This window comes from Pomacea canaliculata, linkage group LG1 (assembly GCF_003073045.1).
Source record: "Pomacea canaliculata isolate SZHN2017 linkage group LG1, ASM307304v1, whole genome shotgun sequence".
NCBI lineage: Eukaryota > Metazoa > Mollusca > Gastropoda > Architaenioglossa > Ampullariidae > Pomacea > Pomacea canaliculata.
In genome coordinates, this window is record NC_037590.1 from 340,552 (window position 1) to 355,199 (window position 14,648).

The 14,648-nt window shown below is 41.3% G+C and overlaps 1 protein-coding gene across 1 annotated transcript in view; it reads right to left on the reverse strand.

Moving 5' to 3' along the window:
* Positions 1-14,648, reverse strand: part of LOC112576226 (protocadherin Fat 4-like) — a 143,983-nt gene that overhangs the window by 28,354 nt on the left and 100,981 nt on the right. Inside the window, exons 94-103 of the mRNA XM_025258526.1 lie at positions 14,344-14,472; positions 12,597-12,773; positions 12,172-12,300; positions 11,486-11,671; positions 4,985-5,122; positions 4,283-4,465; positions 3,536-3,847; positions 2,947-3,072; positions 2,206-2,391; positions 1,159-1,296 (exon numbers count right to left, since the gene is read on the reverse strand). Of these exons, the coding sequence (XP_025114311.1) occupies positions 1,159-1,296; positions 2,206-2,391; positions 2,947-3,072; positions 3,536-3,847; positions 4,283-4,465; positions 4,985-5,122; positions 11,486-11,671; positions 12,172-12,300; positions 12,597-12,773; positions 14,344-14,472 (1,704 nt within the window). The remainder of the gene's footprint in view (positions 1-1,158; positions 1,297-2,205; positions 2,392-2,946; positions 3,073-3,535; positions 3,848-4,282; positions 4,466-4,984; positions 5,123-11,485; positions 11,672-12,171; positions 12,301-12,596; positions 12,774-14,343; positions 14,473-14,648) is intronic.

Genomic DNA, 14,648 nt, shown 5'->3' on the forward strand with positions numbered 1-14,648 from the left:
ACGCGCGCAGCCGGCATAAGAAAGGGACAATCCTGGGCGCCATTCGAAGCCTACCCTCTACAACCAAAGACATAACTCAGTACACTACTAGAGTGCTACATCTGTGTTTCCAGACTCTTTGGCTGAGAAAAGTGAGAGTCTTTGTAGCTTCTTACACTTCGTGCTTGAGTAGCTCATCTGCGATGCTGTCAACACCAGGTAACTTAACCTCCATTTAGATTGTTTCATCCTTTTCCTGTAGGAACTTGTATGGATCTTGGTGATATTCAGTCCCTTGGTTGAGTACAGTAGTGCTTTCTGTGAGAAGGCAGCTTATTTTGACGACTGAAGTCTTGCACTGAACTGCCTTGGTAAGGGTCTTTAGTAACTGATAGGCTTTCTGCTGTCACCCTGTGCCACTTTCCTTGGCACTGCCCTCAAACCCATTCGGCCTAGCTGCTTTCATCCCTTTTCTGATAGCACAATTAATTATTTTGTACTTGGAAGCTATTTTCATGGTTGCTTTTCCTTTCTTTCTTCTATTCCCTCTTTTAGTCCCAGAGATCGTGACCCAGGGTTTGTTTCTTCTTCATTTGTTGTCCTAGCACTTTTTGGGCTGTAGACAGTTGCACCTCTTTGATGTTTCCAGTAAGAGTGTCTACATCACAGTCCACCATGTTCAGTCCAACAGATTTACCTTCAAATTTAGCATTAAAACAACATTTGGGTCTTGCATATTTTCCACATCAAAGCAAATGTAAGGGATGTTTGAGCTTTTTAAATTTTGTTAGGATAAGGTCATGGTTGCTGCCTATGTCAGCGCCTGGGTATATCCAGGTCTTAGTCTTGCTGATGTTGGATTTGAAGCATCTAGGCATCAAGATGAAATCGACTAGATTATGGACCAAATCATCTGGAAAGTGCCAAGTTGCATCCTCAATTTTCTTGTGAGTATTTAGGGTATGGGCTAAGGTGTCACAGACTGCATAAACTGTAGGACGTGCCTCCATACCTGTCAAAACACCTCTAAATACTTCAGTGAATAAATAAACAGCATATTGATACAGCTATCTGAAGACTTACAGTACAGGAGTTTACGTCTATGTTCCTGTCAAAACACCTTTAAATACTTCAGTGAATAAACAGACAACATACTGATACAGCTTTCTGAGGACTTACTGTATAGGTGCTTGGCTTTGCTGGATCTTCTGACACCCGTCTACTGATGGTAACATTGCCAGTGTAGGGGTTAATGGAGAAGTAGTTCTGAGGGTTACGTGCATCAGACAGACTGTAAATGACTTTATTTTCTGGTTCCTAGAAAAAAAGTAAAAGTAAATAATCCCAATAACAAGTAATATTAAATCACCCTATCATTTTCGTTACTTATAGTCAGCATATTTTTAGCTACTGAGCAGCAAAATGGAGAGGCACAATCTCCTTTAACATCTGCCACTTAACCACCACTAACATTCTGTGGCGTTGCAGTAGCATGCAGACATAGACTAACATTTAGACATGCCTGTCCTACTTGAAATCCAACTAATACATGTGGTTGGTGGATGGGGGGAGGGGTGGGCACTTAGTGTACCAATGTAGCTGTTAGGGACATTTAAGGATGGGAGGAAAGATAATATCACTGGAGGATGTTTGTGAGAGGCCAGGAAGGGGAGAAAACTAGACAACCGTAAAAAAGGAAGTGAAAACTGAAGGGGGACGACTGCCAGCCGTGTACCAAAGTTGCAGCACAATAACACATCAACTGGCAGATCCTTCTCCTTTTGCTCTTTGATCTAGTAGCAGCACTTTAAAAAAAATTTTGGTGACACAAGTGCACACATAAGGATGGCTCACAATTCTTCACCATTTTTGAGCCTATTTTGGACACTAAAGTTGATGTGTATGACCATTAAAATCCACTAAATACAGAGTTAGACATCACAGTGATCATAAATTGTGCATAAACATGTATCAAATTTTTTTCTTAAGGAAAGAGGGTTTGATGTGCCAAATTTCCTTTGAAATTACAAGAAAGTGAAAGAATAAGGTAGGAATGGTTTCTTTCTTAACTTTGAACTTTAATTATAAGTTTGATTTATCTTCTTGTCATAATTAATTTATGATTTACAAATAAACACTTCAAATTCATGTATACCCAGTTATCAGCATCAAAGGTCTAGCCCCAAACTCAAAGTGTTAAAAAAAAATCAGCAAACAAAAATTTACCTGTAGGTCATCATCGCTGGCAAAAACTGCTCCAACAAAGGTGCCGGGATCATAGAAATCATAAATGCTTGCAGGGTATGATGGAAGTCCAAAACGGGGTGCAACATTGTTACGACGAATTGTGACCTCAATAGGTGCTGAGACCACTTCAGATGGGACGGCAGAATCATAGGCTTTTACAATCATCTGGAAAACAAAAGACATAGCAGCACATAAGGTAACAACCTGTCGGCTTTTCTCCAAGCATGCTATTCTTTTATTTGGTCACATTTGGTTAATGTTAGTGACTCTGTGTGTGACCAGCCACATGGCAGGCTATCAAATGTTGTAAAGGCCCTTAACAACGCAAACAAACTAAGCATTTTCAAATTTGGAAAAGTTGTGCATGAAGGTCACAGGAAATCAATGGCTTAGGGATGAGTGTTTTGGACATCAGAGCTTTGGTCAACCTGCTGAGCTCAGATTTATTTGCTAATACAATGACAATGCAGAGGAACATTTCAACATATTGGAAGTTTGGTGCTTGACTTTGCGCAATTATGAATGAAAGAGAAGGAACAGAAAAATAAAGACGTAAAGACTAATCAAATGACGCAAGAAATGTACTAGGGTTGAACAATATTAACCTCCCAGGTGTGGGTATCACATAAAATTAGTATTCATTAGCTGACTGTAGCTTTTGTAGCAACCAACAAGCATCACTTTCAAGTACAGAAGAATGGCACTAGTAAATCCACTGACCACATAAGTGTTGGGTTTGCTGGGATCTGTAGTCAAGGATTCGGTGAGCAAAAGGTCGCCAGATGAGGTCAAATTGAAATAAGAGCCTGAACCACCCAGGGGAGTGAGTTCATAAGTCATTACACCCTGCAGACATCAATCACACTAGGATTAATCAATACTTTCAACACTAATAGTCCACTCACAAATAAATTCTTACATGAAAATACATTGCTTATTACCTGCCATGATTAATTTCTGTTAGGTGTCAGGCCAATGCCAAGTTTTAGTCTTGCAATCACTGTCTTCTGTATTGCAAGCAAACAACACACACACATCTACATTACTTAACATGTGTGTAGTTTGTGTATATGTATTAACTTTCTGTACTGAAGTATTAAAATGACCACGACCCTTATGAAATACATCATTCTTACAATCAAGGTTCTGAATTATACAAATCTGTACAAGATATTATTCATTTTCTGCATCACAGGACTACAATGCTTAATTTATTATTTAATACCCAAAAGTAAAAAAAAAAAATTTTTTTCTATGTTTCTTTCTCTCTCTTTCTCATTTTCAGCATCTCCCACATGCTAAGGCCTACCTGAAGGTTTTGGTCTGTAGCACGAACTTGCAGAACTGGTACCATAGTGACTGGTCGCGAAAGCAGAAGTTCAATTTTAAAGGGAAGGTTCTGGAAGACGGGGAATGCTTTGACATGTGTCACTCTGACTGTGACCTGAGCATCATCAGTCTTGGCATTAGGGATCCGGTCATCAGTGACTCGAACCACAAAGGTAAAGAGGTTGTCAGTGGGTTGTAACTCTCGCACCAAGTAAACAGAGCAGCTGGAGGTTACATAGAAGGAGCGCGACACATTAGAGTCCATGCTCAATGGGAAACAGCGCAGGGAATCCTGGCACAAATAGAGTTTGCATGAGATTTAAGGGAGCGAGGCACTTCTACACAGAGGTTATGTAAAAGCTCTTCAATAACTAGATGCTAGAGGGCTAGAAGTCTGCTAGCAATTAATGACAATGATTAATAAGCTTGTTTGCAGTTAAACACAATGATAATTAATAAGTCTGCAATCTGACATTTTGATGAACATGCACAGATTAAAAATAAAAAAAACAGCAAAATAAAATCTTCATATATATGCAGAACAAATTCACAAGTGTGCACATGCAGATGCAAACACACACACAACTTCCCCTCCCCAAGCATACTGATACAACTTATCTCTATCATATTATGAAACTGATCGAATAGCAGCTCATAAATGGGCAAATAACTATCTTTGTCTCCTACATTCTTTACACTCATACAGGCACAAAGGACAGCAACTCACTCCATCAGCATCTGTAGCAGTAAGATTGCCCACAATGTTGCCTGATGGGAAGGCATCAGATATGGTATAAACGATATTGCGGGAAGTGAACACAGGGCTATTGGCATTGCGCGGCACAGTGATGGTCAAAGTATCCTCAGCACAGTTGTTAGGCCAGGCAGTGTCACAAGCTCTAATACGCACCTGCAGAAAAAAGTTGCTACTTATTTTCTGCATTATTTACCATAAATTCCCATCCTAGAGAGAAAAAAAAACTACAACATATTTTTGCCTTCATTAAATTGTAAATCTTATAACTTGTCCATTTCGTAAGTCAAATTATCTTTAAGCTTGCTGTCAGTTTAACACCTCCACCTCTTTTGATGGTAGCGTCCCAAAGCAATGTACCTTTTTTGTACCGGTAGTCTACTGCTAATCTTTCTAGCTTTGGATTTAATATTGCTATATGCATATAATACCATAAAACTTCTGATCACATGATTAAAATATATTTTGTCTTATAAAAGATAGCTTTCCAATGTTTATGAAAACACTTGTTTTCAGCATCTTGCATCAACTCATAAAGTAATGGCTTTCAAGTGCTGTCACAAATACACTTATAGACAAATTTATAAATTTACACAGATTAGCATGAACACATTCAAGATGATAACAAAGCATGAAATAATTGAAAATGATGGTACAAAATTTTATAAAACTTACAGTGTACAGTGTCCGGCCATCAGGATCTAGTGACGGTGACCGAATAACATTTATCTGACAAGTTGATTGATTTGCTTGGCGTACTTCAAAGAAAAGTGGTGACGGATAGTCTCCCCTCATCTCACACTGAAGCTGCCCCTAAAGAGGAATAAATACACAGCTCTTAAACCAAGCAGCATATAAGCCAGAGCACAGAAATGTATCAAGGTCCCTAACTCTGCTACATCCTTTTAGATAAGCCTTATGTTTAAAAAAATATCTGTCAAATCCTTTGAGATATACCCAGTGTCCATTATCTTCCTTCTCCCAGGCCTGACGAGAGGGGGGGACAGGGGGGTCTGGTGTACCCGGGCCCGCGGCTGTCAAGGGGGCCCGGCCTTGGTCAGTGGATTTTTTTTTTCTTCTTCTCCTTTTCTTTTTCTTTTAAAGAAAGGTCTAAGGACAGAACACCCAAGCATTACACATGCAGAAGTTGAGTTTCAAGTCTGTAGAATACAATTTCGGGGTACTGGGGCCTGTCGTGAGAAGTGTAGTCAGCGGATATCATATTCTCGCTGGACAAGCCAAAAGGTGACGACCGCTGGACACTAAAGATTTTATCGCGTGTCAACCGCCCTGAAGAACGTTGGTGCCATGAGATTGCTGGTTACAGGTGCCACTACGGGGAAGGGTGGTGTGGAGGAGGGGGCGGGCCCTGCAAGCAAATCGGAATTAACAGTGGAGTTCAGGCAGGTATGTTACTGATGTGTGCACTCTGTGAACCAACATGGTGGGGGCCCGCCCCTGGCGCTGCAGCCTGTAAGCGAGAGACATCAAGGCTGCTTTTTTTCGTAGTTACTAAGCAACACTGAGACTTTTTTTAACCGTATCTCCATCACCAAACAAACAACTACATTAGTCTACATAGTAGATCCTTGATACAATGAGACTATTTTATCCTGTAATACTATCGCAGCCAGCAAAATAGAACACATTACAGTGGAACCTCGGTTAACGAACTTAATCCGTTCTGGGGAGTTGTTCGTTATCCGAAATGTTCGTTATCCGAAACAATTTTTTCCATAAGAAATAAAGGAAATACATTTAATTGGTTCCCAGCCCCTGTTGACTCGCTAATATTTGAAAGTTACAGGCTGTATATATATATAGGTATTTGTTTTAATGACAACAGTTATAATGCAATATAAATGGAGTTAAATAAACATAAAAACATTAACGAAAGCATTTAAACATCAGAAAACTCGCCATTTTGACGGCGTGGTTGGAAGAAGGTGTGGGGAGGAAGGGGTGGAATTACTGCTTTGATTCCCCCTCCATGAACACGTGACATTATAAAATCGGGGGTAACTTCCTTTTTCTGTAGCTTTGAGGTTAAAGGAAAAAAAACTTGTCCAGTGTCTGTCCCTGCATGTTATTTCCATATCCGCACTCTTGGACGACTCCGACCCAGTCTTAATAAGAAGACTGCAAATGCAGTTGCTGTGTCCCTCATCGGTTCTACATTAGACTATGCCAACAGCTGCCTCTGGGGGATTTCAAAGAGCGAGTTGTCGAGGCTACAGCGAGTGCAAAATACGGCTGCGAGGATAGTGGCCAGGAAAGAAAACAACTGACCATATTACTCCTGTACTTCGTGACCTACATTGGCTTCCTGTGGAGAAGCGAATTGAGCATAAATTGTTAACCTTAACCTATGGCTGTCTTCACGACCTTGCGCCTGCCTATCTGCAAGAACTCATTCGCTGTTACCAACCCCAGCGGAACCTTCGTTCAGCAGCACACTTTAGACTTGAACGACCGAGTGTTCAGTCAGGGAATGCTAACAAGAAGACTGCGGGTTTCAGATCCTTCTCCAATGTAGCCCCGCTTTTGTGGAACTCGCTTCCCCTCTCGACCAAGGAGTCTGATAGTATTGGATCTTTCAAGAAAAATCTGAAGACTCACTTGTTTAAACTTTTTTGAAGTTTTCATTTAACCTGCAGTTTGGTGGCTGCTGGGATCACCGCGCATTGAGCGCATCTTTGTGATGCGGATACTAGCGCGCTATAAAACTACATCATCATCATCATCATCCCTTCTGCGTTTTTTTTTTTTTTATATATAAAACTCTTTAGTAATACGACATCACATATCCGACAGACGCATGCCACCTTCATACTTTGAAATCATTTCCTGTTTCAATTCATTTGTTGGCCGCTTCCTTGTCATTACCTCACTACTATTGATTGCTCTTAGTCTTCTTTGGAGCCATTATTGAGGATTATCTTATTAAAATAAAGCACAACAATCACTAAATAAGAAGGATGCGCATAGATAAGGAACGACTGATCGTAACTGTGTCTCGAGCGCGAATGATGACATGCCTGCTGGTCGGTCACGTGTGGTTCACGTGGCTGTTCGTTATCCGAAATTTTGTTCGCTATCCGAGACAAACTTTCAACGAAATTTTTGTTCGTTAACCGAAATATTCGCTATCCGAGGCGTTCGCTAACCGAGGTTCCACTGTATTGCAAAACATTTTAAAAACTGCTGTCCCGCAAATATGAGGCTTATAAATTGATCACGGTGGTGTCGCGGGAAGTTTGGAGCTGGAGGATGATGATAAAGAGGAGGCTAGCATGAGAAAGGTAATTTAAGTGTAGAGACAGTGTTCGCACGGTGGGTGGATGGCCCGGATAGAGGTAGGGAGGAGAGTTATGTCACCGGAAAGGGGAGGACTCTGACTACTGTAACTAAAGGTGTGGGACGATCGCACGACCTCCGGCGATGTACCATCATCGCCCTGTAATAACACATCGTCCTCCGACCTTCTTTTGCTCTTTGCCGACAAAGCCCCCGTAAAAAGGAGATACTATCTACCCACCATCCGTCCCCCAAGCCACCTCGGAATCTTTCTTATTGTGCGCTAGTTGTCTTCAAGGAAGCTGTCATATATGATGCTGTATACAGTCAAATCTCGCTACTATGTCACCTACCGGGACCGAGCAAAAGTGGCATAGTAGCGAGGGTTCGTACAAACGGCTTTATTTGCTCAAGTTACTTGTCAGTCCTATGTTCTCAAGAATCGTCGGCTGGCGCTAGCTGTCTCCTCTCATTCTCCCCCTCGCCTCTTAATCCTCCACCCCTCCCAACCACATCCGCGCACCTGCATCCTGTCGCTAGTCGACTCTGTTACGAAATTGAGTATTCTTAGTTTGACGGAAGTGGCGATGTCAAGGTCAGGGCGTACTGCGTCTTAATTTTTTATATTTTTTTTAAATATTTTTTTATTTTGTATTTTTAGCATTTTAGAAGGGATCTATAAAAAAAGCTGGGGTAGACCTAGGTGGTCGTTATTCGATTTTTTCTGAGTTTTTAGTAGTACTCTGTGTGAGTTGGAAGTAAGAGAATGTAAGTAGCCTGTGTGGCAGTCCGCTGATTATGTGGTTATAACGTTGAGTTGTTGAACATTGAAATTATACTGAGAAATATTACAGTGTGAGCCGCTGTATACGTGTTCTATTCCTCTGTTCAACGGATGACTGAAGTGACTTTGTACAGGAAAGTGTGACACCGCAGATTTTCAGAGGACTTTAAACGAGCCAAGTTACCGCTACAGTCGTAACAGACTCCCTCCAGCTCTCCCTCTGTCACGTGGCTGTCACCCGGCCAGCGACCACCCGACCCCCACATTGCCAGCCTCCACCCTCCCTGTGTGCATGCTATGTTCCATCCCCACTAACTGCGATGTCCACACTACCATGCAGTATAATAATCGAGTTTATTGGCAAATAGCATTTGACAAGGCAGGAACATCAGTGTCAATAAGAGTGACTAGCGTCTCAAACTGACTGACAATAATGAAGTTTGTGAGAAAAGCTCATAAAGTTTTTAGTCAGCAGGTAAAATGAGAATATTAGTACTGTATAACTTTGTTCTATGAATTATTACGATTCAGCTAAAATATGCTAAACATTTCTATTTTTCTGTCATTTTTACAAAACCTTGTAATCTCCTTAAATATTAAAAGTATTAACACTTACTAGCTAACTAGTCTTTAAAACAGTTGCTTTGTCTTCTAAAACTGAGCAGGTATTTTAACGGCTAGTGACTGATGGCGGTTGAAGTCGACCGAGTTTATGCTTCGTAAAAAGTTGGATGAATTCAAAATTTCTGCTTTAAAGAGTCTGAAGGCGACAGTTCAGTTCAGATATTTGTTTACGTGTAACAGCATGCGTGTGTGTAGTTATTGTGTGTGTGTGTGCGCGCGCGCGTGCGGTTTTGCTAAAGGAATAATATAGGAAGGGACTTTCGATAGGTGCTGCGTGTTTGTTATGTAAGTTGATAAAAATGATAACTGATGTGTTCTGCTGTTCGTCGCAGCAAACACTTTTTTTTTTAATGAGGTTATTAACGACACTCGATGAAGACTTGTTTAGGCATTTACTTCTTCGGTTCTTCCTCTTTACATGTAGACGTATAAATCACTTACATATACATAGAGAACATTTCCTTGCACGTCAGTGAGCTTAGTACAAAAGTGCAGCACTTAGAACAAAAGGCGATGTGATACCTCTAGCCGTTGTTCTAATCTGTCGAGGTGTTGACATCGCTGCTGACGTAACAGTCCTTACTAAGGGGGGGGGGTCTGTGGAGCGGGGTGCTACAAGTCTGATCCTTTAACATCATTTGTCCTCATTTACTAACCACTCGCATGTAAACAACTTTATGTTCAAGTAGTGATGTAGATCCTAGTGCACTTGTCCTACTGTTTGCAGTCTATATTTCGTTACTGAATGTCACGGATCAGTCCGTGCCTCCTTTGTTTGTTTTTTTGTGGCAATTGCGCCTGAGTTTGGTGAAAGGAAATGGAGGGGGGAGCGGGGTGGCGTAGCCAGCCCTGTGTGTGTGTGCCCCTCTGCGATGGACAGTCAACGGCGTAATTAGCTGACGGATATAGAGGTCGTGAACCCCACGTGAGTTTCGGACCTCACGTGCGGCTGAAAGAATGCGACACCTGGTCTAGGGGACTGGGGGTGAAGATTTAAGGCGGACCGTAGCGTCGGTCGGGGGGGGGGGGAGGGAGAAACGAGTAACAAGAGGAAGTATCGAGCAGCGAGTTGAGGGGGGGAGAGAGCCATCCAGCGATCGAGAAGCTGATTGATACAGCGGCGGCTGTTAATTGTGTTAATTGTGAGTGGAGTGGATTGATGACGGACTTGCTGTACCGTGTTTGCTACGGAGCCGCTGCTGTTGCTGTGTTTTGGGGATCGCAACTTCAGTAGAACCGCTGCTGAAGGTTCCTCGCCGAATCTGCTACTGGGAGCGGTGGACATCGCCGAGCTGAGAAGTTCCAGAGAAGAACAACCCGAGTCGACGACTATAGGCGGGCAGCATCTCATCACAGCTGGGGAGTGTTGAGCAAGTGGGCTCCACTCTCGTACTTGACAACGACGACGACACACCGACCTCATGGAGGGCCGTCGCTGTCGTCTTTAAAAAGTCGTGCAGTGGAGTGTTGAGGACACTGACGATTTGATTGTTCGCTGATGCCGACAAAGCAAAGTAAGACTTTTGTCTTTTGGGTTTACCTCCAGAGAGAGAGAGGGGAAGGTCGTACCCCCCATTGTTTATCTCCACCGTCAACGTTAGAGGGAGAATAAGACGGTTTACACGGACTGTGTGTATGTGTTTGATGAACATTACAGAGCACACGGACATTGCTGGTGGCTAGAAAAGTGCTCGGAGAGATGTATCGTTAGATGTGGATTGAAACGGACATATGTATGAGAACTGTTGTAGCAGCCTGCGCGCTGCCGTAGTGTCGATGTTGAACCAACCTAGGATGTATACTTTCTGATTTAGAACGGATAACAGTGAACTTGTGCTGTATGGTTTAATTTGACCTGCTGGAAATTCTTGTATTACAATTTTTTTTTTTAGTATTTTTTTCTTTTTGGTGTATAATAAATAACAGAACGTCTCAATCTGAAGTGATCTCTTGTCGTTCTTCGTAAAGAATGCGCAATGTCCGACTACCGGTCGTGACACTGAATGAAGTGTAGATATTGAGATTCGAATTGTAAACATACATTATATACTGGGAAAATAATTTACGATTACAAGTACAAGGGGCCCGGAGAGGTCGTCTGTCCCGGGGCCCGGGCTGGCTCTCGGCGGCCCTGCCTTCTCCAGCACCAGCCAGGACTCCAAGTGCTTCACACACATGTGCAGGAGCACAAACCAACACCTACTAACACACATTCATAAAGGGGCGCTCACACAAGTGGAGCAACAGGGGACCATGTGCCCGCCATTGTCACTGTCACAACACACACATAGCACAACACATACATGTATGTCTTAATATTTTTTTGTGTAAATCTTTTTGCTACAAGTGAAATCCTTTCATTCTGTCATAGAAGATCATGCACCATCCACTGATCATCTCACATTGGCTAAAGACACATTATACACACACACACTCTCTCACACACACATACACACACAAAATGATTTTACCTGGAGGTCTCCATCCCTAACACTGACAGTGTACACCCCAGTTCCAGCTGCAACTTTCTCGTTGAGATTAATGGAGCTAGGAAGATTTGACATAACAGGTTTGTACAGATCACGGGGTACATTTACAGTCAGTGTACCAGAGCTGGTCTTGGGGGGCTGTCCATTATCTGTCACTGCTACCTGAATCTAAACATCACAAAGAACAAGGTATACAGCTCAGTGAGAAACACACACACTGAGGACAGTAGATATAGTGCTGTTCTGTTTTTCTCAGTTTGTACAGTGAAAGGATGTGATTCAAACTGATAACTGATCAGGTTAAAAATGTTTGAAACATATTAAAAACACGTTAATGTATAGTTCTCTCAAGCATCTTCATAACCTAAAGGATATACCACTGGGCTTCTATAGTCTTCATCGTTCAGCCCTTGTACATAGTAAAAACTATCAAAATAAAAAAGCTAAACCAGAAAATTCGTCTGAAAAATTAGGACCACGTAGTGAATAATCACTAATTTGAACAACCAAGGTAAATTACAAAATTATTTATTTATATTTATTTATGAAAGAAGTATTAAACTCAAGCAGAACAAAATGAGTGTAGCAAATTCTGTTTACATCCCAATCTTATAACTGCTCTTCAGTTTTACACAGCACACTGAACACTGCTCTTTCAAATTACTGACCAGATATTGGGGTGTCTTATCTGGATCAAGAGTCAAATTCTTTCTGAGAGTGACCACGCAGGTGTTGGGGTCAATCTTGAAGTATTCCTGAGCCTTGCTGTTGCCAGTGATGGAGCAAGACAGCTTTTGCTGCACACAACAATTTCCTTTTTTCTTAAATACCAGCCATTCAGACAAGACAATGTTTTCTGCACACTTCACAGTATATTATTCAGCCAGTCATACAGCCAAACACACATATGAAACTAAAATTGCCCCCGCCCCCACAGAAAGTCAATTAAGCAAAACAATTTTTACTGCACACACACACACACACAGAGTTGTATGTGAGTGCATTCACACATACATGACTGTGAATATAATGTTTGCTGCACACACAGCAGTTCTTTCATCACTTATTCAACAAGATGTTTATAAGCTCTTACACTATCTGGATCACTCGCATTGATAACAAAGGACCAGGTGGTGGGGTCAGTTGTTTCTGGGACCTGCAAGGTTGCTGGAGCAAAAGCTGGTGGTGCCACATTGCGAACAACGTTGATTGTCTGCACTGTCTGACCACATATGCTTGGAAATGCTGTGTCACAAGCCTCAATCCTCAGCTGCACAAACCAAGTGTCAAGTCAAAAGCATGAGAGTTTTGTTAGACATCAGTGAATATATGTGGCTTTCTGTCCTCTCACAAAGACTGAAATACTCGAAGCCTCATGGTGCAGAGCAGCAAGATCATCAGTCTATGGACATCTCCTTTGACAATTTTCATTTTAAAAAGTAAATTATATTTGTGCATAAATAACTGCAATGCTATCGAATTTGCTTAGAATTCAGGATGTAGCAGGACTTCTGTTAATCTTTGGTATGAATTAACAGTTTGAGAATCATTTGGCTTCCTGACATCTAATAAGTATACTACTGACAAAAATAACGATCATCTTATTTGCACTCAAGAATTATATCAAGAATTACTCTAAGCACCACAAACCAGCCTACTCACACTCAAAATAACATGTATTACTCAGGTGGTAAGCTCTGAACTGTTCTTCAACAATCTTTCCCACTTATACAATATGCATTTATACAGTTATCTCTCTTACCTTCTAGTTATGGTATGAATCAGAATGAATAAAAAAAATCTTAAACTCTTAACAAAAGTCTTAAAATATCGCTTTGGTGTTAATTCCTATGAATTTTGGTTATAAGTTGAGAAACTTAATTTTAAAAAGTTCTTGGAATTTTGGAACTGTGTCTGTTTATGTTTTACAGTTATGTTGTAGGAGTGATGTTGCTCTCATTGTCTGGCATCTTATGCAGGTTATCTAATATACATAGCACTCAAATAGTGCACTAGGTTATTTATTTTTGTAGAGGGTAGTGGTCGACTGATTCCCAGGACTGTCCCTTTCTCACACCTGCTGCGTACATAATAGCCAGCCTTGACTGTCCCGGCACTTGCCTCCTGGACCTATTGTTGCATTCAAAGTTGTCTGACTTACTTGGGAAGGTCATGACCAAACAGTACATGATGGGGGTTCTATATGCACCTTTCAGACAATCATGCATGTACACACAATCACTCGCATGCATGGACTGTGGGAAAGTGTGGAGGATGGTTTCTGTAACATTCGACAGCTGCCGAGTGCTCTAAATAAAATCTACAGTTATACAGTAAATTCCATCTTTGTTGCATTCTTGTGTGACTAGCCCATCCCTATGTAGTCACCAGGGACTGAGGTGTTGGTTACAATATAATATTAGCTCAGACATGCTACACTGTTAACTCAGTTACATTTTTATTCCTAGTAGATAATACTGTGAGCTCAGACATGTAGCATGGTTAACTTGATTTCATTTTTATACTTAGTGCACAGTGTTGCTAGCTCAGACATGTAAAATGGTTAACTTGATTACATTTGTACACTTAGTACATAATATTCTTATCTCAGTCATGTTGCACGGTTAACTCAGTAACATTTTCATAAAAATTCTTCTATTGCCAGGTACATATATATTTTACTGTTATCTCATCAATAGGTGATACATGGTTCTGTCAAGATCTAAAACTCAGACTTCACAGACTCTATGTATTATAACTTTCTTGTTAACCAACACAAACTCCGCTGCTTGTTGAAAGTTTGTAGCTGTCTAGCTAATTATCGTGTCAATGTTCCTTACTGTGTAGATTCCTGTTTGAAGGCTGTCCTCTGTCAGGTTTCTGATGATGGACACTCTACCTGTGTCAGGATCTACTGAGAAGAAGGTCTGGGCAGGGTAGTCTCCTGTAACTGCATATTTGATCTGACCCTGCACACATCAGTAAGATAAAAGTGTCAACACTGCCAGTCGTTTCCAAATAATAACTAATTCACACCAAGGTGTGCCCTCAGAGTAATTAAGCAGTTTCTATTTACAGCTGCACTAGAAGATAAGTTTTTATTTTAGCTTAGTTTAGTCTCCCTTCCAGGACATGCAACTGAATT